The sequence below is a fragment of the Neofelis nebulosa genome, chromosome 7 (assembly GCF_028018385.1).
Source record: "Neofelis nebulosa isolate mNeoNeb1 chromosome 7, mNeoNeb1.pri, whole genome shotgun sequence".
Taxonomy (NCBI): domain Eukaryota; kingdom Metazoa; phylum Chordata; class Mammalia; order Carnivora; family Felidae; genus Neofelis; species Neofelis nebulosa.
In genome coordinates, this window is record NC_080788.1 from 111,726,039 (window position 1) to 111,753,609 (window position 27,571).

The 27,571-nt window shown below is 43.7% G+C and overlaps 1 protein-coding gene across 2 annotated transcripts in view; it reads left to right on the forward strand.

Moving 5' to 3' along the window:
• MTHFD1 (methylenetetrahydrofolate dehydrogenase, cyclohydrolase and formyltetrahydrofolate synthetase 1) overlaps positions 1-27,571 on the forward strand; it is a 62,850-nt gene that overhangs the window by 18,527 nt on the left and 16,752 nt on the right. For both annotated transcript variants that reach the window (XM_058739293.1, XM_058739294.1), the window contains exons 3-17: positions 4,725-4,784; positions 5,470-5,523; positions 6,622-6,758; positions 6,898-6,998; positions 9,050-9,186; positions 10,485-10,596; positions 14,870-14,997; positions 15,595-15,692; positions 16,331-16,504; positions 17,137-17,273; positions 18,796-18,842; positions 19,483-19,590; positions 19,733-19,807; positions 23,064-23,166; positions 27,329-27,405. In XM_058739293.1, coding sequence (XP_058595276.1) covers positions 4,725-4,784; positions 5,470-5,523; positions 6,622-6,758; positions 6,898-6,998; positions 9,050-9,186; positions 10,485-10,596; positions 14,870-14,997; positions 15,595-15,692; positions 16,331-16,504; positions 17,137-17,273; positions 18,796-18,842; positions 19,483-19,590; positions 19,733-19,807; positions 23,064-23,166; positions 27,329-27,405 — 1,548 coding nt within the window. The remainder of the gene's footprint in view (positions 1-4,724; positions 4,785-5,469; positions 5,524-6,621; positions 6,759-6,897; positions 6,999-9,049; positions 9,187-10,484; positions 10,597-14,869; positions 14,998-15,594; positions 15,693-16,330; positions 16,505-17,136; positions 17,274-18,795; positions 18,843-19,482; positions 19,591-19,732; positions 19,808-23,063; positions 23,167-27,328; positions 27,406-27,571) is intronic.

Consider the following 27,571-nt stretch of genomic DNA (forward strand, 5'->3'; position numbering starts at 1 on the left):
ACTTCTAAACCCGGGCTTCTTCTGAATTCTGGACTCTTGGTTTCTTGGAAAACTCTCACTTCCCTTCCTTCTCTGATCTCCTTTGCTTCCTGTTCCTTATTTTCCTGATACCTGAACCATTTGGATGCCATAGGGTACAGCCACAAAACCCCTTTTCCACCTATTCCTTCCCTCAGTGAGCTCACCTGGTTCCATGGCTACCCGGGAGAGTCCTTCCTGATTGAGGCCTTTGTCTGGCCTCAGGCCTCTGGACCTGAGCTCCAGATTCACCCAGTAGGATGCTTTCAACAAATTGGTAGGAGGCATTCAATAAATGTTTTGTCAGATGGACACATGGACAGACACACATTTGAAGGGTTGACTTGGATGACAGGAAGCCAATAACTTTCGTTTGAAATTCCCTTCAGAGATGGCTGCTTCCTCACTTCACATTTCTGTGTGTCTCCACATGTTATCATTTAATCCCTTACTAAGTTTTCTGTTCCATGTTCATCAAGAATTCCAGAGTGAATGGTTCTTAAATACTTCCCCCTGTTGCTGTTCATTATCCAGGAGGCCTTAGCCGAGAAGAAAAGCACACAGGCCTGGGTGTGTTCTCGCCTGTGATGGGTTTTTCATTTCTTTGCAGATTAATGAGAATCAAAGGTATATGTTGTGGGCATTCACTTGGTTTGCTTGGGAGACTAGTTATTTCTTGACTTATTCTTGTGAATTGTTTAGTGTAGAAAGAGGAAATGTGGTAGGCAAGAACTCCATTTCTATAAACATTTTTAGAAGATTTCAGAAAGGATTAAAAAAAAATCCCAATATTAGCAATATTGGGATTTTTTTCCCCTGTTTTTAAGATCAACTTCTGAACTCGTATTTCAAATTTATTGATTGCGAGACTTTTTGTTACATAAACACTTCTGCAGCTTATCTCCTCTGTGTTGCTGCCAGTGAAACAGTGTTAGAGTATTTTCATCTTGCACTTCAGCACCAAAGTTTACAACATCTTTCCCTGATGCAAGGTTTACATATTATGTTGTAATCACGTCCCTGCTACCTTGGACCTCTTGTTTTTTTTTCCCTCCTGATGACTGACACCATCTTCCCACACACTCAACCAGAAACCTGCACTCTTCTCTTTAGGATTTCTCTCCCTAACTCTCTTGAGTCCCCTTAGTGAATGCCATGCTACTGATTGTGCCTCTCATAAGCTCTTTCAGTTTGTACTGCTTTCACCCTCTGGGGCCTCTGCAGTCACCTGCTTACAGGTTTTAGGGTTCTAATCTGGACCCTTCCAGCCTGTCTTTAGCTGCTGCTGCAGGACCCACAATCATCCAGCCACACACACCCTGTCCTTTACAGGAGTGAGAGTACTGCTTATACAGAGTGTCTGCTGTAGTCCAAACAGTTTGTATATATTTCTAGTTGTTCTGCGTTGCATACTAGCCTATAATCGCGTTTCCTTATAGTCACAGTAACTGATGCTCAAAAGATCGTGGGTACTTGCCCCAAACCAGTCAGGAAGTGCCTGCGTCTGGGATGTGAACCCCGGTCTGTCTATCTCTACCCCCATTTGCTTTTCCTTTTTGTTTTCCTAATTCCTTAGCATTGTAGTCAAGGATATTTGTGATCTGGTCCAGGTATATACACCTAAAAGTTGGATTTTTTTTTTTTTTTTTTAAAGAACAATGGACTGGTGACTTCCCAAACAACTGAATACTTAAAGGAAATTAAGACTTGACTTTTCACTATAAGAGATCAAATTGAGGCTGTATTTCTATCCCTTTAGCACATAAAATATTCATTATTAATAATATAATTCATTAGTTGCTTCCTATCAGGAATTATTCAGAGTGTTTTATATGTAGTAACTCATTCAGCCCTCACAAAAGACATGGACAAAACAATAAAACGAATAAACTCAACTGGTCTGAATATCTACAGAAGGTTCCTGAAGCAGAAAGAAAAATTGATAAGTAGGCCAACACCCAAGATATTTTATGGCATAAAGCAGGGATCAGTAAACTGGGACCCCATCCAAATGCTGCCCAATTTGGAAGCCGTTAAGAATGAAGCAGGAGAATATACGGCAGAGTATGTGGCCCCCAAAAGCTAAAATACATACTGTCTGACCCTGTACAGAAATAGTTTGCAGACTGTTGGTGTTAAGAAAAAAAAAAGTCCCCAATTTATTCTGGGATAGGACTTTTTTAGAATAATGCAATTCACCTTTTTCAGGGAGGAAATTAGCATTACTGATAAAGTGCTTCAGTGATTTTCTTGATAAACTGTGATGGGATTAAGATTTGTTCTCGGAAACCAGTCTTCCACCTACTCACTTGACTGTCAGTCAAGAATCTACTGTTTTTCAGCTAAACATTCTTTCCGCATCTAGTCTACCAGCGATTGTGTAACCTTTTCCCCTATGACGTGTCCATACTGAGAGGCTTTAGGAGGTCTTTTCCTTTGCATGAGGCTTACCTTAAAACTTTGATACATGCTTGTAATCATAACTATTGCACTTTATTTTTAAAACTGGTGGCAGTTTTGGAATTTTTTAAAAAAAGATTTCATCTTTTAAAAATGTGTTATTTTTGAGAGAGACAGAGAGAGCAAGGGAGGGGCGGAGAGAGAAAGGGAGAGAATCTCAAGCAGGCTCTGCATCGTCAGCACAGAGCCTGACGCTGGGCAAGGACTCATGAACCATGAGGTCATGACCTGAGCCAAAATCAAGAGTCAGACACTTACCGTCACCACCCAGCCAGGTGCCCCTAAAAGATTTCAGTTTTAAGTAATCTCTACACCCAGTCTGGGGCTCAAACTTACAACCCTGAGACCAAGAGCCAGTCGCTTACTCCACCATCTGAACCAGCCAGGTGCCCTTGGTTTTGGAGTTTTAGAAAAATTATTTCAGAAATATGCAGACAGAAAGCAGTTACCTGTAAAAGAACCACAACAAAAGACTTGAGACTTACCACTAGATGCTGAAGATAGCATTTATGAAGGAAAACTTCGTGACTCCAGATTCAGCCAGGTAAATCCTCTCGAGGGCAAACGCAGCAGAAAAATATTTTCAGATACACATAGACTCAGAAAAATGCCCACATACCTTTTCTGGGAAAGTGACTTAAAGTTGCATTTCCGTTACCTGGGGGATGTATGAAGATGAACTATAGAACAGAGAAGTTGTGGTTTAAAAATGTCTGGCAGTGAATAACAAAACCATCTAATCTCAGAATTGAGTTTAAATAACTAATTGTAGGGGCCCCTGGGTGGCAAATTGTGGTTGTGCGTCCAACTCTTGACTTCAGCTCAGATCATGTCCCAGGGTTGTGAGATTGAGCCCCACTTTGGGCTCTGTGCTAAGCATGGAGGTTGCCTGGAATTCTCTCCCCCTCTCTCTGCCCCTCTCCCCTAGTCATACTCGTGTACACAGCACACACTCTCTCTCTAAAATAAAAAATAAATGTAGTTTAAATATTAATGATAATGAGAGGAACAATACTGTTGTGTTTGGAACCACCTCCTTTCCTACTTAGATCTAAGAATCCCAGAGTATGTTTAATGTGGTAACTGAATTAGTGAGGGCTTGAATGATAGGGGCAAGGAACACACAGAAAATGACTGAAGAAGAAACAGGAGAGGCTCTGAAATTCTGGGGATGCCCCCACAGGAAGCAGGTAACCCATAGAAAAATCAAATTCCCGTCAAAGGATTCATCTGACTCTTGAAATTCAGATGAGTGCAGGCAGAACTGAGAAGTGTCTGTATAAGGGACAGCCGAAGCTAAGAGGAAGGCCAGGTTCTATGACCCTGAGGAGAGCTTCCAGGAACCCCATCGACGTGACAAGGACTGGAAGCGCTCACCCTTCTTTCTGTGTGGTTGTCCTCTTAAAAGGAGTCCTGCGTCTGTTATCTGTGCTATCAGTGGACCTACCATTTTTCCCCTCTGTGGTTTTGGGAGAAACCGAACTTACTTTTGATCATGAGAACGTGGAAAAATAGTTGTAAAATAAAAATTTACAGATATATGGCCAACAGTGAAAAACTCTTAAGTATGTTCATGATTAGAGAAGCTGAGGGAACCCAGTGAGACCGGCATGGTAGTCAGAGGGTTTGCTCCTGCACCACACTTTGCTCTCTGTCTTGAGGGCAGCGGACTGCCCTCTGCCTCACATAGCTCTTCCGAGTAAGCTAGGGTTAGCTCCACCCCAGCGGGTTTCTCTTCTCTGTGTAACTGGGCAAGAGAATTTTCCACTGCCCCCGGGGGCTGGGGGGTGGGAGAGAGGGTGCCGAATATACCTTCTGGGTTTTCCTGACTCCCACAGCTATGGTGTTTCTGTTGCCTGATGACAGTTTAGCCCTCCATGTTCTGTGGTTCTGTACGGCAGCTCCAAGGCAGATTCCACATGTTTCAGGCAAGCCTATGGCTCCTTTGTTTAGTTCCCATGGCAGATGCAGATGTCCCCTCCTTTATTACTTTTTTTTTTTTTTTTTTTTTTGCCTTGTGGCTTTTTCAGTGGGAATCAGGGTGGGCCTTGTTTGGGGAGGGATTGGTAACACCACTGTGTTCATATCTCCATTCTGCCCCAACATTCTCCTATTCTCCTGTGTAGTCCTCTGCAACAAGAATCTCATGATTAAACATTCCTTTTATCAAAACTAAAACTTTAGAAGCTTTTCTGTACACTTTGCCTTTCCTTGATCGTCTGATTTGCATGTATTTATTATTCTAGGTTGGCGACAGAGATGATTCTAATCTTTATATAAATGTGAAGCTGAAGGCTGCGGAAGAGGTAAAGCCTGGAAGGGCAGCGCCATCACCCCCAGCCCACCCCCTCCCCAGTCTTGTTGGTGACCCCGTGCCCTTTGTGCCCTCCCTGTAAAAGCTTTCATTGCCCATAGCAGGTTTGAGTCAGAAATGCAGGGCTGAAGCTGCAGCCTCTGGTTACCCTGGAATGTTTTCTAATCAGTGATGTGCCGACTTCCCAAAGAGCAGGAACAGTGGATGTGAAATTGCTTTAGTACAGTGGTGACAATGAACAAGTAAAGGATGAATGGGTCAAAGTGAGAGACTCATTCTTCAGACCATATGGGGGTGTGAGGTGCCTGGGTGGCTCAGTCAGTTAAGCAGTTAAGTATTTGACTTTTGATTTCAGCTCAGGTCATGATCTCACGGTTCTCGAGATTCTCGAGATGGAGCCCGTGTCGGGCTCTGCCCTAGCATAGCGGAGCCTGCTTGGGATTCTCTCTCCCTTTCTCTTTGCCCCTCCCTTGCTTGTGTGTGTGTGTGTGTGTGTGTGTGTGTGTGTGTGTGCGCGCGCACGCACGCACACACACTTTCTTTCTCTCTTTAAATAAAACCAAGCATACAAGGGTGAAAGGGTGACTAAGGCCATCTGATTTGTTAGTCATATTGGTTAAAAGAAATGGGCCCATGTCTGACATTCTCTTGCCTGTTTTAAATGTTCATTTTTGCAGATTGGGATCAAAGCCACGCACATTAAGTTACCAAGAACAGCCACAGAATCTGAGGTGAGCTGTGAGGAATTGACTGTTAAGAGGGGCAGCTAAAGTGCTTTCATCTCTGGTCTTTGGTTTAGTGGAATTTTAGGGATTGGTACATTCACCATATGAAAGACCTCGAGGTAATTCTTTCTTTGCAGACTCTGCTTCCAGAAAATTTCTGAAACACCCAGAGTAAATGGTGCCATCCTGGGGTATGGCTGTGTGTATACTCAGTGTGTGATCACAGTGTCTTTTGCTTCAAATCCCCTGCAGTATTCACTACAAACCAATCCTGGACCTGTAGCTGTTTGCCTTTTAAAAACCAAATATGGGGGCGCCTGGGTGGCTTAGTCGGTTAAGCGGCCGACTTCGGCTCAGGTCATGATCTCACGGTCCGTGAGTTTGAGCCCCGCGTCGGGCTCTGTGCTGACAGCTCAGAGCCTGTTTCCGATTCTGTGGCTCCCTCTCTCTGACCCTCCCCTGTTCATGCTCTGTCTCTCTCTGTCTCAAAAATAAATAAACGTTAAAAAAAAAAAATGTTTAAAAAAATAAAAAAATAAATAAAAACAAAATATGTATTCCATTTATGTGATATTCAAGAATAGGCCAAACAGGTCATGAGTGATTAAACTCAGAAGTGTAGTTGCCTGAGGGTACAGGGGTAACTGTGAAGGGGCAGGAGGGAGAAAGAACTTTTTGAGGTCATGGAAGTGTTCTACGTTCTGTGTCCAGTGGGGTAGCTACTAGCCCCCTGTGGCCGTTCAATTAGAATGAAACAAAATGTAAAATTCAATTCCTTGGTTGTGCTAGCCATGTTTACAAGCATTCAGTAGACATTACTGTGTGGTAAAGGGCACATTATAGAACGTTTCTGTCATCACAGATCTTGGTTTGGGTGAGTAACATGGCTATTGCTATTAAAGTTCTTAGCTCTTTTTCTTGATGGTGTTCTTAGCAGACACTGAAGATTACATATGGTGTTAGAATTGCTCTCAGGTTCAAGGGGAGGTACATTCTAAGAGGACTACGATTAAACTCCTGGGGGAAAATAGGGCAACCATAAAGTGTTTCTCCACCTTTTTGGTTTCTGTGTATAACACAAATTGTGTGCGCTATTTCTTTTAGGTGTTGAGGTACGTTACATTGTTGAATGAAGACCTCACTGTACATGGTTTCATAGTGCAGCTACCTTTAGATTCAGAGAATCCCATTAACACCGAAGCAGTGGTCAATGCCATTGTACCCGAAAAGGATGTGGATGGGTGAGTGTGCCTCGGCTCTCTGTATCACGTTGCGTGATTCCAATTATATTTCTGTTTCCAGAACAAACCATATGTGCTTCTGGAGAGTAAAGACATCTAATTATCTTTATTTCTCCCTTCATTGCTTTAATTGTTTTAGATTGACTAGCATCAGTGCTGGAAAACTTGCTAGAGGTGACCTCCATGACTGTTTCATCCCTTGTACACCTAAAGGATGCTTGGAGCTCATCAAAGAGACAGGTAAAAACAAATGTGAAAACAAAGCACCGTTTCTTGGGTCTGGTCTTGACCCATGGAGGTAAGGGGGAGGTACACTGTGGGCCCTAAATGAATGGACTTGATTGGCACAACGACCTGTCGGCTGGGGGCTTTTCCTAAATTCTCAACTTTTTCGACAGCTCTATGGATTAGGTACTGTTACTGTTTGACAGCTTGAGAAAACAGGCTCCGAGAGACGCATAACTTGTCCCAGAGGCAGCCATGTCAAGATGTGAGCTCAGGGTTATTTGAGTTCAACGAAATTTATTTATTTAATTATTTGTTTTTGTTTTTATTATTTTTTGTTTGTTTGTTTTCAAAGAAGTTTGCTTTTTATGGAAAAGTAACTTACAGAGTCCTAAGAATTCAGACAAAGTGAAAAGTCCCAACCCCCCACATGGGCACTGAGTTGAGTTTGAGGACTCGACAGATGGCTGGAAACAGATCTCTTGAACAGTTGGCCATATTACCCCACCACCTAGTCAACATCTTGGTATTTTAATTTCATCATGAACACTTTTTGCAGAGGTTATTTTTTACCAGGAAATGTGTCCTATTTAAAGGAAGTGGATCAGAAGTTTCAAGTGGAAAATGCTGGCCAACGTATATGAAAATTTTCTGTGGTTGGCAAGAAAAGGTTAAGCTGTAAGCCTCGGGACAGCTATTACTGTTCAGTCCTCCAACTAAATTTATATACTCTAAAGCATATTTAGCAAACGATGCATTACAGAAGCAAATCCCATGAGCCACAGCAGCTTCAATGCCCCAACACAGCTTCAAGTCCTTCTCTGAATCCTCGAAAGTCTATAATAAGGTGCCTTTCAGACACCTCAGACTTTGAGGGCTTTACTTCTAGATGCTTATGATATTAGCATTACATAGAAGCTTATCTTTTTTGAATAAAATTAATGTTATACAGGAAGCACAGTTTAAAATAAGCCACCTTAAATAAGCAAGAGTCCACTCAAGCCGGGCTGCATAGAGGAGCTCAGGTGGAGTCTTTGAGGTCTTACCCCTGCTTTCTTCTTGTGGTGGCTCATTCTTGGGCTCTCCTTGGCTGCCCCGAGCATCTCCAGCCTTGTGCCTGACAGTCATACGATTAGCTCTCATTGGCCAGGGACAGAAATGTGAGTGAGGGGCGCCTGGGTGGCTCAGTCGGTTAAGCGTCCAACTCTTGATTTCACCTCAGGTCATGATCTCATGGTTTGTGACTTTGAGCTGCACATCGGGCTCTGTGCTGACTCATAGAACCTGCTTGGGATTCTCTCTCTCCCTCTCTGTCTGCCCTCCCGTGATCATGTGCTCGCTCTCTCTCTCCCTCTCTCTTTTTCTCTCTCAAAATAAATAAACAAAATATTTAAAAAAGAAAAAAAATGTGGGGGAGTACCCAGATCATCTCCTTTAAAGAGTAGAGTATGTCAGTCCTGGAAAGGACATTGGGATAGTGACAGAAGAATGGATGCTGAGTCATCAAAAAAGAAAGCTTTCTGCTACGTTTAAAGTTCCCCTTTATCACTTCCCTGCAAATAATCCTGTGGCTCAGGCCCTATGCCAAAAGAGAAATCTGGATGAGGAACTACATAAATAAACTTACCAGAGCTGGAAAGAATTACTGATACTCCTCTAATTTCCTTTGCTTCTGTCCAGCACGTCATATGTACCCTATTTGTTGTAACTATTTTTCCCATGTAAGTAAATCTACTGTCTTCCATATGGCTGTTTAGCTGTATGTCAGGGTTTCTTTCTTCTTTGAGTGTAGGTTTTCTTCCCACTCTCCTATGACCCAATGAATGGATCTTGGCTTAGTCTGCTCCCCAAAACCCACAGCAAGAAAGGCACAGTATAAGTCCCAATTTGCAGCTGAAACCCTAGAGCTGAGACTATTATTGCCAAAGAAGGGATGTTTTTAGGAAGATTTCTGTTTGATGCTCAGAACCCGTGTTTGTGCACTTGTTCTGAATTTTCCCATTTAGGCGGTGTGTGAAGAGGGCGACTTCTCCCCACACTCTGACTCACCCTGGCTGTTCTTTCAGGGGTGCAGATTGCTGGAAGGCACGCCGTGGTGGTCGGGCGCAGTAAGATAGTCGGTGCGCCCATGCATGACCTGCTTCTGTGGAACCACGCCACAGTGACCACCTGCCACTCCAAGACCGCCAACCTAGGCGAGGAGGTAAGGGGACCGCAGCCGAGTGGAAGGGTTCTGTGTGTGCCTGTGTGCACACGTGTGCGGTGGGCGTTCTCACCTGGTTTTGAGTGCAGAAACTGCCATGTACTTCATTCAATATCTCATTTAACCCCTACAGCAACTCCCTCAATTCTTGTCTCAGTTTACATGATGAAGAAACAAATTCTACTTAAAAACTTGCCCAGGTTGCACAGATTTTGTTCTGATCGTATTCTTTACCGGTCTGCCTCGTGGGAAGGTAGGGATTCGCAGTATAGAAACTGGGGTGGATCACAGCAGCCAGATCGCAGATGTGTGACACAGTGGGGGCCTCAGAGGTGGAGGTGCTCCGGAGGGGGATGTGGACGGTGGTCCCCTGGACCCCTGTCACATCTTGTTCTTTTTTTTTTTTTTTTTTTTTTAACATTTATTTATTTTTGAGACAGAGAGAGAGAGCATGAACAGGGGAGGGTCAGAGAGAGAGGGAGACACAGAATCCGAAACCGGCTCCAGGCTCCGAGCTGTCAGCACAGAGCCTGATGCAGGGCTCAAACCCACAGACCGCGAGATCATGACCTGAGCCGAAGTTGGACGCTTAACCGACTGAGCCACCCAGGTGCCCCCTGTCACATCTTGTTCTTGACTCTGCATCAGATCCCGGAGCCTAAGAATTCTCACGTGTACCTATCCCGGCTGACAACGCACCTTCTCTTTTAACGTTTATTTATTTTTGAGACAGAGAGAGACAGAGCGTGAACAGGGGAGGGTCAGAGAGAGAGGGAGACACAGAATCCGAAACAGGCTCCAGGCTCTGAGCTGTCAGCACAGAGCCCGACGCAGGGCTCGAACTCACAGACCGTGAGATCATGACCTGAGCTGAAGTCGGACGCTTAACCGACTGAGCCACCCAGGCGCCCCCGCACCTTCTCTTTTAATCCCCCCGAAGCAGTGGTCTGCAGGAGGTGCTGGTCCCCGTACTGCATAGGAGAGGGGGCAGCCTCCCAACGCCTCGTAATTTAGAGCCGGGCCTGTGGCTCCAAGCCAGTGCTCCTCCCTGCCCTACGTGTTTTCATCACGTTCCCCATTCGGGAAGATTTTAGTAGCGGGGAGCATTTTGGCACATGGAGGAATGAGCCCAGCATAAGAACTGTCAGACGTGGTGTGTGGTCTGCCTAAAATAGCTGATGACATTGAACAAGTTCATACAAAGCTCAGGGATGTCTGTTCCACATGTACATTTTTATTTGTTTGTTTGTTTTATGTCTCACTGTTTAATTTCTCAAATCAAAATCCTCTTTTCCTAGGTAAATAAAGGTGACATCCTGGTGGTTGCAACTGGTCAGCCAGAAATGGTAAAAGGGGAGTGGATCAAGCCTGGGGCAATAGTCATCGACTGTGGGATCAATTATATCCCGGGTGAGTGCTGCTGGAGGATGCAGGTGCTGTCTGGTGTAGGGTGGGCAGAGGAAGACATCTAGGTCATCACGTGAAGCCTACGTGAGAACCTCTTGTCCCGTTTCAGGCTCAAAGTGCTAACCCTAACCCTTTTTAACAAAGGATGAGTAGATTTAAAATGCAATGTGATCTTTGCAGAATGCTCGGGTGCCTCCAGGAGAGGGGCTAGCTTCGCCAAGACTCCCATAGGAGGGCTTTACTGAGAAGGCTTGGGCCCAGACCCTTCCAGGCAGAGAGAGTAAAGCCAGTGCACTGTCATTCCCTCCCAATTGTTCCCTGTGTCAGATTCGTTTTTAAATATTGGAAATTTTCCCTGTCTTCTGTCTTCGGTGTCTCCAGTGAGTGTTAACCCTTGCAGGCGGACGCCCTGCTGTGCGTTGGTTACTGGTCTCCCACGGCCAGCTGACTCCCACGCACATCCATCTGCGAGTTCTTGCCGTGTTGGTGGGTCTTGACGTGGAGCTTCTTCCTCCCACGTTACCTGTCAAACTCCTCAGCCCCACCCTGGTTTCAGCCAGCTCTGTGGCCGTTTATCTCACACCACTTTTGAACACGTGTCTTCACGTGTTGCCGAGTGGACCACGTGCCCTTCTCTGCCCGCGCCTTGCTTGTCCCTGGCGGCTTCTATCCCCACATCCTCTGTGCAGTGGGTGATTCCCTCACGGTGACGTTTTCAAAATTTGACAGGACGATACAGTGAATAACTGTGCCTCACAGATTCAAGAAAGGAACAGCCTTTCATCAGACAGCTGTTTCTGTGCATCACACACCAGGGCAGGCCTTGGGCTACGTGGTCGGAAAAACTCCACTTTGATCTTCAGTTTAAGCCACTTCCTCTCTATCTCTCCTTCTCTTGAAAATCCTTCTCTCCCTCCCTCCCCTCCCCACAGAACTTGGTGTCTCTTTTACTGTGTGTGGTGTCCTGTGCTGTCCTCCACCTTGGAGCCGTGGTCTCTGCAGTTCCTTGTCTAGCTTTATGCCCTCTAACTGCTGGCACTCCCACCTGTTGAATTGTTGAAGGGAGTTTCAGTAAGAATATTGGGTTTTTTTTTCCCCCTTCCCATCTCAAGTTTGAAACATAGACACTAAGCTGCCAGGAACATTAGTCACTGTCAAGCCTTCACCATTTTTAACCTCCCTCCCACTCTCCTTACCGTGCTTTTAAGACAGTAGCTCATAATTGATCACTCATTTTCTTGTAGTGTAATTATCTAATGGGTGATAAAGAAATTGCTCTCCTACAACTCCTCACTTTGAGTACTTGTGATATGACATTCAAGCCCATTCTGTTTAAAACCTTGCATCTTCTGTATCATATTTCTGCATTTTGGCATTTTGGGGGGGCGGGGAGGGGGATTTGAGAGATTTGAGAAGATAGAAGAAAAAAACACCTGGATAGGAATCTTGAGTCCCACAGGCATGAAATGTTGACTTAAACATGAAACTCCCCATCCTGTTCACATTTATTCCTCACATAGATGTTGAAATATGAGTAAGAGCAAATCAATATCTGGTCAGCTGTGTTTTTACTGATCTGGGGTATTTAGTAAATAAGTTTTGATAAGGCTGGATTTTATTGTTTCCTTCTCAAATTATCTTTAGTAAGCCAAGCAGGAAGGCTGCTTTTATGTGTTTCTCTTCTGCTCTGAACTTGAATCTTAAAAGTATTCCTTTTTTTTTTTTTTTTTGGAAAAAAAAAAACAACTTAATTCATTCTTTTTTTTTAACGTTTATTTATTTTTGAGAGAGACCGAGCATGAACGGGGGAGGGTCAGAGAGAGGGAAACACAGAATCTGAAATAGGCTCCAGGCTCCGAGCTATCAGCACAGAGCCCGACGCGGGGCTTGAACTCACCAACCGCGAGATCATGACCTGAGCCGAAGTCGGCCGCCCAACCAACTGAGCCACCCAGGCGCCCCCTTAATTCATTCTTAATTTGGCAAATGTCTTAGGATATTATCCCTGCGTGGACCATGCAAATGACTTTTTTTCTTTAAAGTTTTTTTGAGAGAAAAAGAGCATGAGGAGGGGGAAGGGGAGAGAGAGAGAGAGAGAGAGAGAGAGAGAGAGAGAGAGAGAGAGAGAGAGAGAGAATCCCAAGCAGGCTCTATCCTGTCTGTAGAGCCTGACATGGGGCCTGAGATCATGACCTGAGCCAAAATCAAGGGTCAAACCGACACCCAACTGACCAAGCCACCCAGATGCCCTGCAAATGATTTAAATAATCAAAATATAAGTCAGGATACGGCCCAATTACAGAACATGATGCCTTGAAAATGAACATTGGCAAAAAATAGTATTTAGTTCCTCCAGTCCACCCACTGGTCTGTAACTCAGTGATTGGATTTTGTACCTATAATTCACAATGAAAGAGAACTTCTAGGGCTCAGATAAACAAACAGAATGTTTATTGGTTAGTGAAACCATACACTTAGTTTGAGAAGTGGTCACTTTTTCTACTGACCACATCATACTTTACACAAAACACTGGACATATACCAGAGGGCACTCGGGTCAACCCTAATAGTGTTGATTCAGGAGCAAAACAGAGCTCATCTAGTGTAGCAGTTGTACAGTGATTGATATGTCTCCTATATATGGAGACACTAAAATGACTAGCATGAATAAATAGGAAGAGGTGCAGGGCATTTTAGACTAATGTCCATGTTAGACTATTGAAACCTGTACAGTAGCTCTTAGCCATAGCTCCTTGGCATTTTGAAATGACTATAGGGGCGCCTGGGTGGCTTGGTCTGTTAAGTGTCCGACTTTGGCTCAGGTCATGATCTCACGGTCCGTGAGTTCCCCGCATCGGGCTCTGTGCTGACAGCTCAGAGCCTGGAGCCTGTTTCAGATTCTGTGTCTCCCTCTCTCTCTGTCCCTCCCCTGTTCATGCTCTGTCTCTCTCTCTCTGTCTCAAAAATAAATAAACATTAAAAAAAAATTTAAATAAAAAAAATGAAATGACTATAGGGTTCTGAGAGGAAATGTTCTGTGGTAGCTTGCTTTATAATTTAGCAACCTGAAACTATCCCAAGGAGAGATATTCTCCAGCTCCTTATAGTACATATAGAAAATATCCTATGTATCTAGGATGGGAAGAGAAACCCTTATGTTTAGAGAACGCTTTTTAAAAAAAAGCACGGAGCCCAACACGGGGCTCAAACTCACGAACCGCGAGGTTGTGACCTGAGCCGAAGTCGGATACTAAACCAACTAAGCCACCCAGGCGCCCCTAGAGAATGCTTTTTCGATTTCAAGAATGCACACAATTTCTGACTTAATTCTCAGCGAGCTTGTGAAATAGGTAGTGTCAGTCCTTTGCAATCTTTGGCCTTCTGGTCAGGAAGGAGCCCACAGAGGCTAAGGACTGGCAGTCAGCTGATCCTAGAACTTAGATCTCTTGAAGTCTGACTTTTGGCTACATCCTAAAGTTTGCTCTGTCGGTTGTGGTGATCTGATCAAACAGAAGAGGTGAAATGGCTAAGATCCTACCAGATCCTGCCTCGGGAGCCTTAGAGCTGCAGGGTCTAGCCCTGTCCCCCAGCCCCTCCCGGAAGTGCACTGAAGCCAAGTAGAGGAGGTACTTTGTGTGAGTGAGCAGTGATGCATCACTGGGTTTTGTTCTCTCGAATAGCTGTTCTTTGCTGGTGAGATTTGTAGTTGTTCTGATTTCCTTTTAAGGGAAGCGTAATTATATTCTTTGCCTTTTGCATACATTTAAGTAGCTGCTTGTCTCTGGAATTGGATGTTGAATTGTTCCTCCAGCTCACGCATGGAGCTTACAAAGTGCTGACAGTTGCTGTAGAAACGGTATCTGGCAGCTGTGACATAGTTGGAGCTTTGTGCACCAAAAAATTCCTTTGTAGGCCTTGGCAAATTAACATTTTAAAAGGTGCTCATTACATACTGGGTAGTTGGTTTTAAGAATAAAAAACAGTTGGTATTTTATTTGCCACATGACTGCAAAAGGATTCTCCTGGTTCTGAAACACCACTTATCACTTATGCAACTTGTGAATTTTTGCGGATAAAGTAAGTTTCTACCTAGAAAATAGCAAACACCTGTCATCCTATAGCTTTTTAGTAAAGTAGATGTTTGAGCCTGATGGGAATACACACCCTAAACTCTAGTTATTGGTGCAAGCTGTCATACTCAATCACTTAACTTGGAAATAAACACCACGATTGCAATTGTGAGACCTTGCCTTGCTTTTTTTCCCCCCTTGACCAGATGATACAAAACCGAATGGGAGAAAAGTTGTGGGTGATGTGGCCTACAATGAGGCCAAAGAGAGGGCGGGCTTCATCACTCCTGTTCCTGGCGGTGTGGGGCCCATGACGGTGGCAATGCTAATGCAGGTGCGTGTGAATGGAAGTTTCTGCACTGGGGGTTAACTGGACTTACTGTGATTATTTTGCAGTATATACAAATATTGAATCATTGTGTTGTACAGCTGAAACTAATACTGTTGTATGCCAGAAAAAAAAAAAGTTTTTCTGATGGTTGTGAAAAGCTGCCAGAATTCTAGTTATTGCTTTTAAGTAAGGATGTGAATCTATTGAAGGAGAAAAAGGGACTGTTAGAACAGAGATATAGAACCAGTTCTATTAGTAGGGCAAGGTAGGGATGGCACAATGGGGATTTACTCTGGAGTACCAGAACCTCAGGAAAAGGAAAGTGCGAACCCACAGCTTTGCTAAGTGCACTTTGTCTTGCTTGCCCTTGTTGATACACACACAAGCTGAGATGGGGCGAACCCAGGGCACTTTAGCGGCTGTAGATTCTAGGGGCTCAAACTCTCAAACTCTCAAACATGCCTAGGATTGAAGCATGTTTATAGGGGGGTCATAAAGCTGTTCATTTTGTGGTTGAACTGGAGTGACCTGGGATTTGGAATTGAGGTGGAAGTTAAAATAACCACTTCTTCTAAGTTCCATTTGTGACCTTTCGTTTAGAGCACAGTAGAGAGTGCAAAGCGTTTCCTGGAGAAATTTAAGCCAGGAAAGTGGACGATCCGGTATAACAGCCTTAATCTCAAGACACCTGTTCCCAGGTAAAAATAAAATTTTACGGGTTTAAAACTTTGTGGATTATCTGTTTTTAGCTCACGGATACTATGGCTACATATGTGCCTCCTCCAGAAGCGCCATCAGTGGTTGGGGTGGGTCGTTCCTAGGATGCAGTTAAATAAATTCAGTGAGTCGGGGCACCTGGGTGTCCCAGTCGGTTAAGTGTCCGACTTCAGCTCAGGTCATGACTCACGGTTTGTGAGTTCGAGCCCCGTGTCGGGCTCTGTGCTGACAGCTCTGAACCTGGAGCCTGCTTCAGATTCTGTCTCCCTCTCTCTCTGCCCCTCTGCCACTCATGCTGTCTCTCTTTCTCTCTCTCTCAAAAATCAACATTGAAAAAAATTTTAAAGGGACACCTGGGTGGCTCAGTCGGTTAAGCGTCCAACTTCAGCTCAGGTCACGATCTCATGGTTCATGAGTTCAAGCCCTACGTTGGGCTCTGTGTGGACAGCTCAGAACCTGGAGCCTGCTTCAGATTCTGTGTCTCCCTCTCTCTGCCCCAACCCCACTCAGGCTCTTTCTCTCTCAAAATTAAATAAACATTAAAAAAAAAATTAAACAAAGTTTTTAAAAAAAGTTCAGTGAGTCAAGATTGATAGATATTTTCTCTGTTTCTTGTAAGTGACATTGACATATCACGATCTTGCAAGCCGAAGTCCATTGGCAGCCTGGCTCGGGAAATTGGTCTGCTCTCCAAAGAGGTAGAATTGTACGGTGAGACAAAGGCCAAGGTTCTGCTGTCAGCACTGGAACGCCTGAAGCACCAACCTGATGGAAAATACGTTGTGGTGACCGGGTATGGTTGTTACTCCTTTGCTCTTGGAATCGTAATCCTGATTATTATTATCAAAGATGGCATTTCCTCTTAGCATATATATGAGAAGTTTTCTTTCATTTGGTTTTGGCATTTTCACATGTGTTTAGTCTCATTCGACTCTTAACAGCAACCCTGTGAGGTAATTAAGAGTAGATTCTAACCCTTTGGAGATGAGAAAATTTGTCAAGGTTATCCATCTAGTAGGGGAAAGAGTTGAGTTTTAAAAGCTTGTCTTCAGATGGAATCACCTTTTTGCTTTTCAACCCCAGATTTTTTTATTCAGTAGATGTATTGAGCATTTATTTTTATGGTTTGGCTGAGTTATACACAATAGCTAATTTTTTAGATTACATCGAGCTATTAAAATTATAGCAGTGTCTCTATAAGATCAAATGTATTTTCCCCTCACAGTGCGAGGGGTTCAATTACAACAGTCTTTTTAAATGTAACATTTTTTTGCAACTTCAGTAAGACTCTTGGAAAAGAACCTTTTCAGGTCTTTCTTCTTCCTTACTATTCAGGTTAAAAATTATTCTCTAGGTCTGGCTTAGTGATTCACATAAATTTAATTCCTATAAATTCACTTTCCCTCTTTTGCTTTCACCTTGAAGAATAACTCCAACGCCCCTGGGAGAAGGGAAAAGCACAACTACCATTGGGCTGGTGCAAGCCCTTGGCGCCCATCTTTATCAGAATGTCTTTGCGTGTGTGCGACAGCCTTCTCAGGGACCCACCTTTGGAATAAAAGGTATTAGTAGCACTAGACCTTGGGTGGCCAGAGGCCACTGCTTCTCCTTCAGTCCCCCCTGGTCCGCTTGACCCAGAAATGCTTATGGTCTTCATATAGACACCGGGAATGTCCTCGTGGTGCAGCCCCTATTGTGATGCTTTTGGTGAAGGCTTTTCATCAGATCATCCCAGCTCTTGCTGTCACTATTTGACACTGCACAGGGGTTCCCTGGGATGGGTAATAATGTAGCGAGAGGTGCTTTTCTATGACTAATAGTCAACTGTCACAGTAACAATAAAGGTAATCGTAGGTACTGATCATCATGCTGACTTTCTAGAAACAAAGACACCCTACAGCTGTCTCAGCCTGTTGGGAATAAGAAAAGCCTACTGTTACTGAGTATATGCTTTGCACTGTGTTTTATGCTACGCAGCGTATGCATTTTCTCTTCTAATATGAGATAGTTACCGCTGCCACCAGTTGTCAGCAGCAGTGGCTGGGACTCCCAGAGTAACTTTGTCAAGTGCCAGGGTGGGTGCCATGTCAGTTTCAGACCCTTTAACAGCACTGCCCCCACAGGGTTTCTTCTGATTCCACAAAAACATGACGTCACTATTCACTCTCCACCTTTCGTTTTTGGTAGCTGTGGTACTGCAAACATGCTCTTTTCATTTAAAGTATTTTCATTAATCGTAAGTTCGTAGAGTTAGCGTTCTCATGTGCTCGGTGAGAGCATCACATATTCTGCTTGTTCTAGAGACTGCTGCACAGGGCACACCTTTGCTCTTCTGCCTGTAGTAATATATTTTACAAATGTCCCAACTCAGTACACTCTGAGCTTGTCTTACCAACCGTCTTTCCACCTCAGAATGAACCGTTCCCTTGCACTGCTTATTGAACCCAGTATTCTGCTTTTCCTCTTATCACTAATTGCCCCATTTTCATCGCGTGGTCTCTGCCTCACAAAAAACCCACAAAATCTAAACCTCAAATTGACATTTGTCTCACTGATAACCAGAACATTTTTGACTGGTCTTTTGTTAATAATCCAAACAGACCAGCAAAAGCTAGCAGTTAAGCTGTTTTCTAACATGTGTCTCCTATTTAGGAAGAAGTACAGTCTCTGTGTTTGTGTTTGGCGTGTATATTTTAAACATTCCTTTTTTTAAAATGCCAGCGTAGCATTTATGAGAGTACGAAATTGAGCAGAGTTGCCTTTATGTAACTGTAGGCTGGGTCTTTTAACAAATGTTAGGAATCATGGGGAACCTGTCTCTAAAGATAATGAGTAGGTATGTATGTGTTCATGGTTTTGTCATTTAGAGTCAGATTTCAACGGAGACTATTCAGCATGAGCGAGATCAAGTGTTTTAGACTGGTAAAAGAAAATTAGAAAACACTTGGTCAAAGCTGTCCAAATGGTTGAAAAAAGTAAATAGATCATGTGCGTAGCAGCGACGAAAACCAGTTTGCTTTTATTTGATTTGCAAGTGGTGGAGAAACACTTAACCTGAGTCCTCACCCTTGGCCTGCCCTGTAGGTGGCGCTGCAGGAGGTGGCTACTCCCAGGTCATTCCCATGGAAGAGGTAAAGTGCCTGGAATTTGGTTTCATTTGGACCTTTATTTATAGTTTTTCTTACAGAGATTAACTTTTTTTGTGCAGAGTTCTTAGTGGACAAATGACTTCTTTTTAATCAGAAAGGGGAAAACATCTTAATATGCAGGCTTGTGAGACAGCTTAGTTTTTTTCACGTGACAAGGACTTCAAGGTCTGGCTTTCACTGGGAATAATAATTTTAAGCAAGAGATGAAACAAAGCATGGGAATGGGAAGGACCAACACAAGGTGTATTCAGAGCGGTAACTCCAGACACGGGAGCATGGTATGAGCATACAGGCACAGGGCTGCCCTCATGAACCCCTCGGTGCTCACAGTCTAAAGGACAGGAGTGTGCCCTCAGTATCCCGTGGTTGCTCCTGATGCTGGTGGTACGGGGTTTGTGGTTACAGGACGTGTCCCTTCAGGTAAACACCAATTTCTTGTGAGGCTACACAGTCTGTAATTTATGTTTTCAAGAGCGATTTGTACTGGGTGTTTGTTTGCTAACTCTGCTGCCGTCAGGTTTCTGTTAGCTTTAACACAGGGATTGATTTGGTTGCGATACAATGATCATCGGAAAGATGTCAGAGAAGGTGAAAGACTGATGTGGCCTCTGCTCTTTTGTAGTTTAATCTCCACCTCACTGGTGATATCCATGCCATCACCGCAGCCAACAACCTTGTGGCTGCAGCCATTGATGCCCGGATGTTCCACGAACTAACCCAGACAGACAAGGTAGGCTCCTGAGGCTCACAGGCACTTTTGAAAGGGCTGACGCACCCAAACTAATGTTGTTGGTCCCTTGGGTGTTGATGATGCAGGTGGCAAGGCAGGGGGTTCCTCTCACTTCAAAGCCCTTTTCCTCCTTTTCTTTAAGGCTCTCTTTAATCGTTTGGTACCATCCGTAAATGGAGTGAGAAAGTTCTCTGATATCCAGATCCGAAGATTACGGGTGAGATTTTCCCCTGTTCATTTTTGATAATTGTATGAAATTGGGTGATTAATAAGGAGATACCTATTTTAGATCAAGTTACATCCATAACCGTAACCTTAAGGTCATTGTATACATAACAAAGGTTGGTGGTGGAGGGTATCTCTCATCCATCTGTAAATTATAAGTGGTTAGTCCTGGAATACATACAGCACTGACACCCCACCCTCAGTCAAGAAGACCGATAATTCCAGGGCACCCGGGTGGCTCAGTTGGTTAAGCATCCAACTCTTGATTTCGGCTCAGGTCATGATCTCACGGTTCATGAGTTAGAGGCCTGCATCAGGCTTGCGCTGAGTGTGAAGCCTGCTGAAGATTCTCGCTGCCCCTCCCCTCCCTCTCTAAAATAAAAACAAATATATAGTCATTAAACATACATTGTACCCTGTGACCCAGAAATCCTACTCCTAGGTATTTATCCAAGACAAATGTTAAGTTGTGTTCATACAGAAACACGAATGTTTTTAGCAGTTCAACTAATAACCTCCAACATTTAGAAACAACTCTGATGTCCCTTAGTGGATGAATGGATAAACAAACCTGCACATTTATGCAATAAAAAGGAATGAACTATTGATACACACAATTTGAATGACTCTTAGAGGCATTATGTGGAGTGAAAGAAGCCAGTCTCAAAAGGTTGCATACTGTGTGCTTCCGTGTACATGGCATCCTCAAAAAGACAAAGCTGTCGTGATGGAGAATAGATCAGTAGGTGCCAGAGGTTATAGATCTGGGGAGGGTGTGACCCAAAAGGGATAGCACAAGAGGGTTTTTTAAAATAAAATTTGAAAATATATTCATCACTTTTGTATATGAAAGAAATTATATGTATATATATATATTTTTTAATGTTTATTTATTTTGAGAGAGATTGTAAGCAGGGAAGGGGCAGAGAGAAAGAGAGAGAATCCCAAGGAGTCTCCACACTGTCAGTGTGATCACAGACCTCATGAACCGTGAAATCACGTCCTGAACCAAAATCAAGAGTTGGATGCTTAACCGACTGAGGCTCCCAGGTGCCCTGTACATATATATTATTTAGACAACCTGGCGTATGTAAGCTTAAGTAAATGGCACGTGCTGCTTATTAGCAACAATAGTTTTATTTATTTTAAATTTTTTGCAACTTTATATTTTGATGTTGCAAGAATAGTACATGAAGCTCCCCTTTACCGAGCTACATCGTTTATGTTTTGCCCTACTTGCTTTACAATTATGTTTTATTTATTTATTTATATGCATTTTTTTTCTGGACTTGAGAAAAAGTGACTTAGACACACTATGATATGTCTAGCTTACTTTGTTTCCATACCCCCAAAAATCCTGTGTGTAAGGTAAGTTAATTATTGCTCTATTTTGTAAAAGGGTCATGTTTTGAGAGGCATGTAAAGAGCAGGCAACGTCTAACCTTACCTTTGCTGATGGAACTTTCTGTCAGATGTGGGGAGGTGCTGGACTAAATGTGTAAACGATTCTTTAAAAGTCTCTAGGATTTGAAATCAAGGGACTTGCCCAAGGCCACAGTACCCTCTCACCACCACCCCCCCCCCCCCCCCCGGGTTTGGGCTAGAACCTCGGTCTCCTCCTGGGTCCCCAGGCCTCCTCTGTGGCAAAGTGTGCTCATGGTCTACACCCCGTGTGCCCAGTCGGAGTGGGGTGTCAGTGGCAGATTCTCAGCTGAGTGACTGAGAGTTGGGCTAACTTCTGTAAACAATGTCATGTACTAGGCTTCTGAGGCCTGTGATGAGCCAGTGAGGGCCAGCTCTGAAACATATCTGAGATTTTATTTTACTTATTTTATTAAAAAAATTTTTTTTTAATGTTTATATTTATTTTTGAGACAGATAGAGACAGAGCATGAGCAGGGGAGGGGGCAGAGAGAGATGGAGAGAGGGAGAGTCCCAAGCAGGCTCCACACTCTGAGCTGTCAGTACAGAGCCCGACACGGGGCTCGAACCCACAGACTGCGAGATCATGACCTGAGCCAAAGTCGGATGCTCAACCAACCAAGCCACCCAGGCGCCCCACATCTGGGATTTTAAAACAAAGTCTTCACAGTATAAAAAAAAGGAACTGTGGGAAGAACAGGGCTTGCTGGAGCCCACTCAGATCTACCACACATTAGGCAAAAAAAAAAGGAGGGGTACCTGGGTGGCTCAGTCCGTTAGGTGTCCAACTTCGGCTCAGGTCATGATCTCAGGGTCCCTGGGTTTGAGCCCCATGTCATGCTCGGTGCTGACAGCTCAGAGCCTGGAGCCTGCTTCGGATTCTGGGTCTGCCTCTCTCTCTCTGCCCCTCCCCTATTCTCACCCTGTTTCTCTCTCTCTTTCTTTCTCTCTCTCTCAAAAATAAACATTAAAAAATAGAAAAGGGAAAAAAAAGGAGAACACATTTTATTTTATTTTTGTTTTTTTAGGAAAATACATTTTATACTCACTTTCCATTTCAGGATGCGACCTGTATACATATACTCTGTAAATAAATAAAATTTCCAAGTTCTGTGAGGAAGAAGAGACAAACTTTTTTTGTGCCTTTTGGAACAGTAAGAAGGCACTAAAAAATGCAGTGCTGTGTAAAAAGCATGTGAAGGTGATTAACACAGAGTTTTACTGATTAATAACTTATTTTTACCCTTCCTAATTTTTCATGTGAATTGGGGTTCTCAACTGTCTGCTTGAGAAAGCTTTTGTACCTTGTGTTTCCTTTCATACACTTGGGCTTGGTGAATTAGGTACAGCACTTTTTGGTCATTGTGCTTTTGTGTTTTTAAAAAAAATTTTTTTAATGTTTACTTTTTGAGAGAGAGAGAGAGAACACAGGAGAGGGGCAGAGAGAGAGGGAGACACAGAATCTGAAGCAGACTCCAGGGTCTGAGCTGTCAGCACAGAGCCTGACATGGGCCACGAACCCATGAACCGTCAGGTCATGACCTGAGCCGAAGTCGGAAGCTTAACCAGGTGCCCCTATGCTTATTTAGGGCTAGGTTTAGGGAAATGCCTCTGGGGCCCAGTTATAGGGATAAACATGTTAACAACACCTGTGTGTGTGAGAAAGCGTAAGAAATAAAGGTTTGGCCTAAGGATTCTAATTCTCCCTTCTGAATATCACGTGGTTTATATTTCCTAGAGGGCACTCCCTCCGGAGATAAATTTTTAAAAAATTTATCATGCTTGTGTTTTGTCTTACTGATGTTTTAATTTTCCTGCCTCTTCAGAGACTGGGCATTGAAAAGACTGACCCTAACACACTGACCGATGAAGAGATAAACAGATTTGCAAGATTGGACATTGATCCAGAAACCATAACTTGGCAAAGAGGTACCAGTGCAGTGTCCACGTCCCGTCGGCTTTCATTGTGCTGCACGTCCCTCCCTGCCTGTGGGGGTTATTCGAGTGTAAGGTCCAGAAGCTTGCGTGTTGGTGTTTTCATGGTTAAGGCATGACCAAGATGGTGCCTGACCTGTTTTTCTGGCCACCTCCATCAGTCTCTCTCCTTATGAGCTGTAATCAATCCTCCTTTCGTCGAGTTAGTTGGACATTTTGCTGGCTTTTCAGTGTTGATTACAGTGAGGGTAGTTATAAGGAAGTTCATGCATAAACTGGAAATAACATTCTGCAAGTTTCTTTTTATGCAAAAAGTTTGGGTTTCATGAAGTAGAGAAATTATGTTTAATCACTTCTTGAATCATGCCGTTCTTTACTCCCAGAACTCTTGTCTGGCACACGTGATGTACTTTTTCTTGTCACTCTCTAGGTTGCCTACTCATTTTTACCTCATTTTATTAAACTCTTGTAACAAAGTAGGTAGGTTTCAAGGTTTAAACAGTTGGCGGTAGGTTGCTTTTCTCTGTGCACAAGTGGTGTAGCTTAGAATTTTATTTGGTACCAAATTTACCAACATAAATTTTATTTATGTGGTGCATCTACATATTCTGTGTCATTGCTAAGAAATTTTTATCCAGTCATGCAGAATGCAGCTAGTGGCAAGTTTATTCACTGTTTTTGTGATTTTCATTGGTAACTATTGCTAGGTAATGGCATTTTTAAAAATTTTGTCTTTCGGGGCACCTGGGTGGCTCAGTTGGTTGAGCGTCCGACTTCGGCTCAGGTCATGATCTCACGGTCTATGGATCAAGCCCTGCATCAGGCTCTATGCTGACAGCTCAGAGCCTGGAGCACGCTTCAGATTCTATGACTCCTCTCTCTGCCCCTCCCCTGCTCACGCTGTGTCTCACTCTGTTTCTCAAAAATAAATAGATGTTAAAAAAAATTTTTTTTTTAATTTTGTTTTTAATGTTTATTTATTTTTGAGAGAGAGAGAGAAACAGAGTGTGGGGAGGGAAAGGGCAGAGAGAGAGGGAGACACAGAATCCAAAGCAGGCTCCAGGCTCTGAGCTGTCAGCACAGATGCAGGGGCTCAAACTCATGGACCGCGAGATCATGACCTGAGCTGATGTCGGACACTTAACCGACTGAGCCGCCCAGGTACTCCTTTTTAAAAATCTTTTAAATTTATTTTTTTAATGCTTATTTGAAAGCTTATTTATTTTGAGAGAGAGAGAGAGAGCCAGAGAGAGTGAGCAGGGAGGGGCAGAGAGAGAGAGGGAGACAGTGAATCCCAAACAGACTCCATGCTGTCAGCATAGAGACTGATGCAGGGCCTGACTCACGAACTGTGAGATCATGACCTGAGCCGAAATCAAGAGTCAGACGCCCAACCAACTGAGCATCCCAGGTGCTCTGGGTTAATGGCATTTTAAAGATGACTTCTTTAGTATCTAAAATCACATTGGTATACCTTTTCCTTTGCTTTCATTGACAGATGGTATAATATTTTATGAGGAATAAGGTAAAGATCCATTTTGAAAATTTAGTATCTCATTCCCTTTTCCTTTGCTTTATGTCTAATTCATGCTTCCTAAGAAAGTAGAAGCAGACAAGGAAAAAAATGGATCATACCTATTGACTGGCTATTTTATAGAGAGAAATCAAATACAAAGAACTTGACATAGTTTTTGAAAATAAGAGTAGGCTCCAACAGCCCATTACATCCTTCACTTACCAAGTGGTGTGTGTGTGTGTGTGTGTGTGTGTGTGTGTACATGCATTGTTATGCATTGTGCAAGACCCTGCTTTTGGGGTTTACATTTAAAAAAAAAATTTTTTTTTTAATGTTTATTTTTGAGAAAGAGAAACAGAGCGTGAGGGGGAGAGGGGGCAGAGAGAGAGGTAGACACAGACTCTGAAGCAGGCTGCAGGCCCCAAGCTGTCAGCACAGAGCTGGGGCTTGAACTCACAAATCGCACGATCATGACCTTAGCCAAAGTCGGACACTTAACCAACTTAGCTGCGCAGGCACCCCGGGGGTATAAATTATTACAGTCTTTATGGAAAATAATTTCACATGTAATCAAGGGCCTTAAAAATGTCTCTCCTGTTTGACCCATTTAGAGTATGAACTGGTTTCTTGTTCATTGTGTGTTTCATTATTGTTTGGCACGTCATACAAAAAACAAAATTGGTAATACACCAAAATGTTAACAGTAATTAGTCCTGGAAGGTGGAATTAAGATTAGTTAGCTAGTTGATCTTTGCCATGTTTTCCAGGGGTATACAATTGGATACGTATTCTGTCATCAGAATGGAAATTATTTCTTCCAAGTGTGCTAAAGGAAAGAGTAAGCCTGTACCTAGCATGCTTCAGAAAGCATTTGCCTTGCCCTGCATTTGTGGCTCTTGTGTGTCAGGATGGTGTAAGGTCAGTGACACCCCACAGAACAATAACCTTGGCCTTTTAAAAAACTGGCCAGCTCTGGTTTTCTTTTTACGTGTAATGGGCTTTAAAATAGATGCCAGATTTGTAGTTAATTGTTTGAATTCTCTAGACAGAATAAAACCAAGTCACTCTGTTTCTTTAAAAATATCCTTCTTTGGGGCACCTAGGTGGCTCAGTTTGTTGAATGTCCGACTCTTGATTTCAGCTCAGTCATGGTCTCGTGGTTTGTGGGTCCGAGCCCTGCATCTGACAGCCTAGAGCCTGCTTGGGAATTACTGTCTCCCTCTCTCTGTGTACTGGTCCCCTCAAAAATAAATGAATAAACTTAAAAAATGTATATCCTTCTTTAGGGGTGCCTTGGCCAGCTTCGTCGGTTGAGCATATGACTCTTGACCTGGGGTTGTGAGTTCAAGTCCCAAATTGGGGGCAGAGATCACTTAAAAATGAAGTCTCTTAGGGGTGCATGGGTGGTTCATTTGGTTGAGCATCTGAGTCTTGATTTTGGCTCAGGTCGCCATCCCAGGCCAATGGGATCAAGTCCTGCATCGGGCTCCACACTGAGTGTGTAGCCTGCTTGAGATTTTCTCTCTCTCTCTCCCTGCCCCCCTCTTCCCCTGCTTGCATTGTCTCTCTCTAAAATTAAAAATATACAGGGGCGCCTGGGTGGCTCAGTCAGTTAAGCGTCCGACTTCAGCTCAGGTCACGATCTCGCGGTCCGCGAGTTCGAGCCCCGCGTCGGGCTCTGGGCTGACGGCTCAGAGCCTGGAGCCTGCTTCTGATTCTGTGTCTCCCTCTCTCTCGGCCCCTCCCCCGTTCATGCTGTGTCTCTCTCTGTCTCAAAAATAAATAAACGTTAAAAAAAAAAAATTTAAAAAAAAAATTTAAAAATATACATATTTTTAAAAATAAAATAAGGGGCACCTGGGTGGCTCAGTTGGATAAGCATCTGGCTTCGGCTTAGGTCATGGGTTGGAGCCCCATGTCGGGCTCTGCGCTGTCAGCTTCAGATCCTCTGTCTCCCCCTCTCTCTGCCCCTCCCCTGCTTGCCTGCTCTCTCTCAAAAATTAACATTTAAGGGGCGCCTGGGTGGCGCAGTCGGTTAAGCGTCCGACTTCAGCCAGGTCACGATCTCGCGGTCTGTGAGTTCGAGCCCCGCGTCAGGCTCTGGGCTGATGGCTCGGAGCCTGGAGCCTGTTTCCGATTCTGTGTCTCCCTCTCTCTCTGCCCCTCCCCCGTTCATGCTCTGTCTCTCTCTGTCCCAAAAATAAATAAAAAACGTTGAAAAAAAATTAACATTTAAAAAAAATTTTGTTTTTTTAAACATTTATTTATTTTTGAGACAGGGAGAGACAGAGCATGAACGGGGGAGGGTCAGAGAGAGAGGGAGACACAGAATCTGAAACAGGCTCCAGGCTCTGAGCTGTCAGCACAGAGCCCTATGTGAATTGCAAGATTATGACCTGAGCTGAAGTTGGATGCTCAACCGACTGAGTCACCCAGGCGCCCCTCCTTCTTTTAAAATAATTCCCTGTTCGTTTATAGTTTGTGAGCATCATTTCTGAACTTCAACCCATATTCTAGCTTCGCCATCAGCTTTGAAGTCAAATTTTGGTAGACTGTCGTTGAGTTGGACTTGTAAGGCTGTCGGGTTAACTTACTGTGCTTGTACTGAAGGCTGTTCTGTATCTTCTCTTTCTACTGTAGTATTGGACACCAATGATAGATTCCTGAGGAAGATCACAATTGGACAGTCTCCAACAGAGAAAGGGCACACACGGACGGTAGCTATTTGTTCATTTCTCAGTAAATTCGTTCTTGTGAACCAGATCCTTGCTGCTTCTGTCCTCCTCCGTCCTCTCCTGTACGATTGATCCTGCCAGGTGTTGTTCTGCCTTCTCCTTTTTAAAATGGAAGTGAGTAGGTGTGTGGTAACGAGCACTCCTGGCG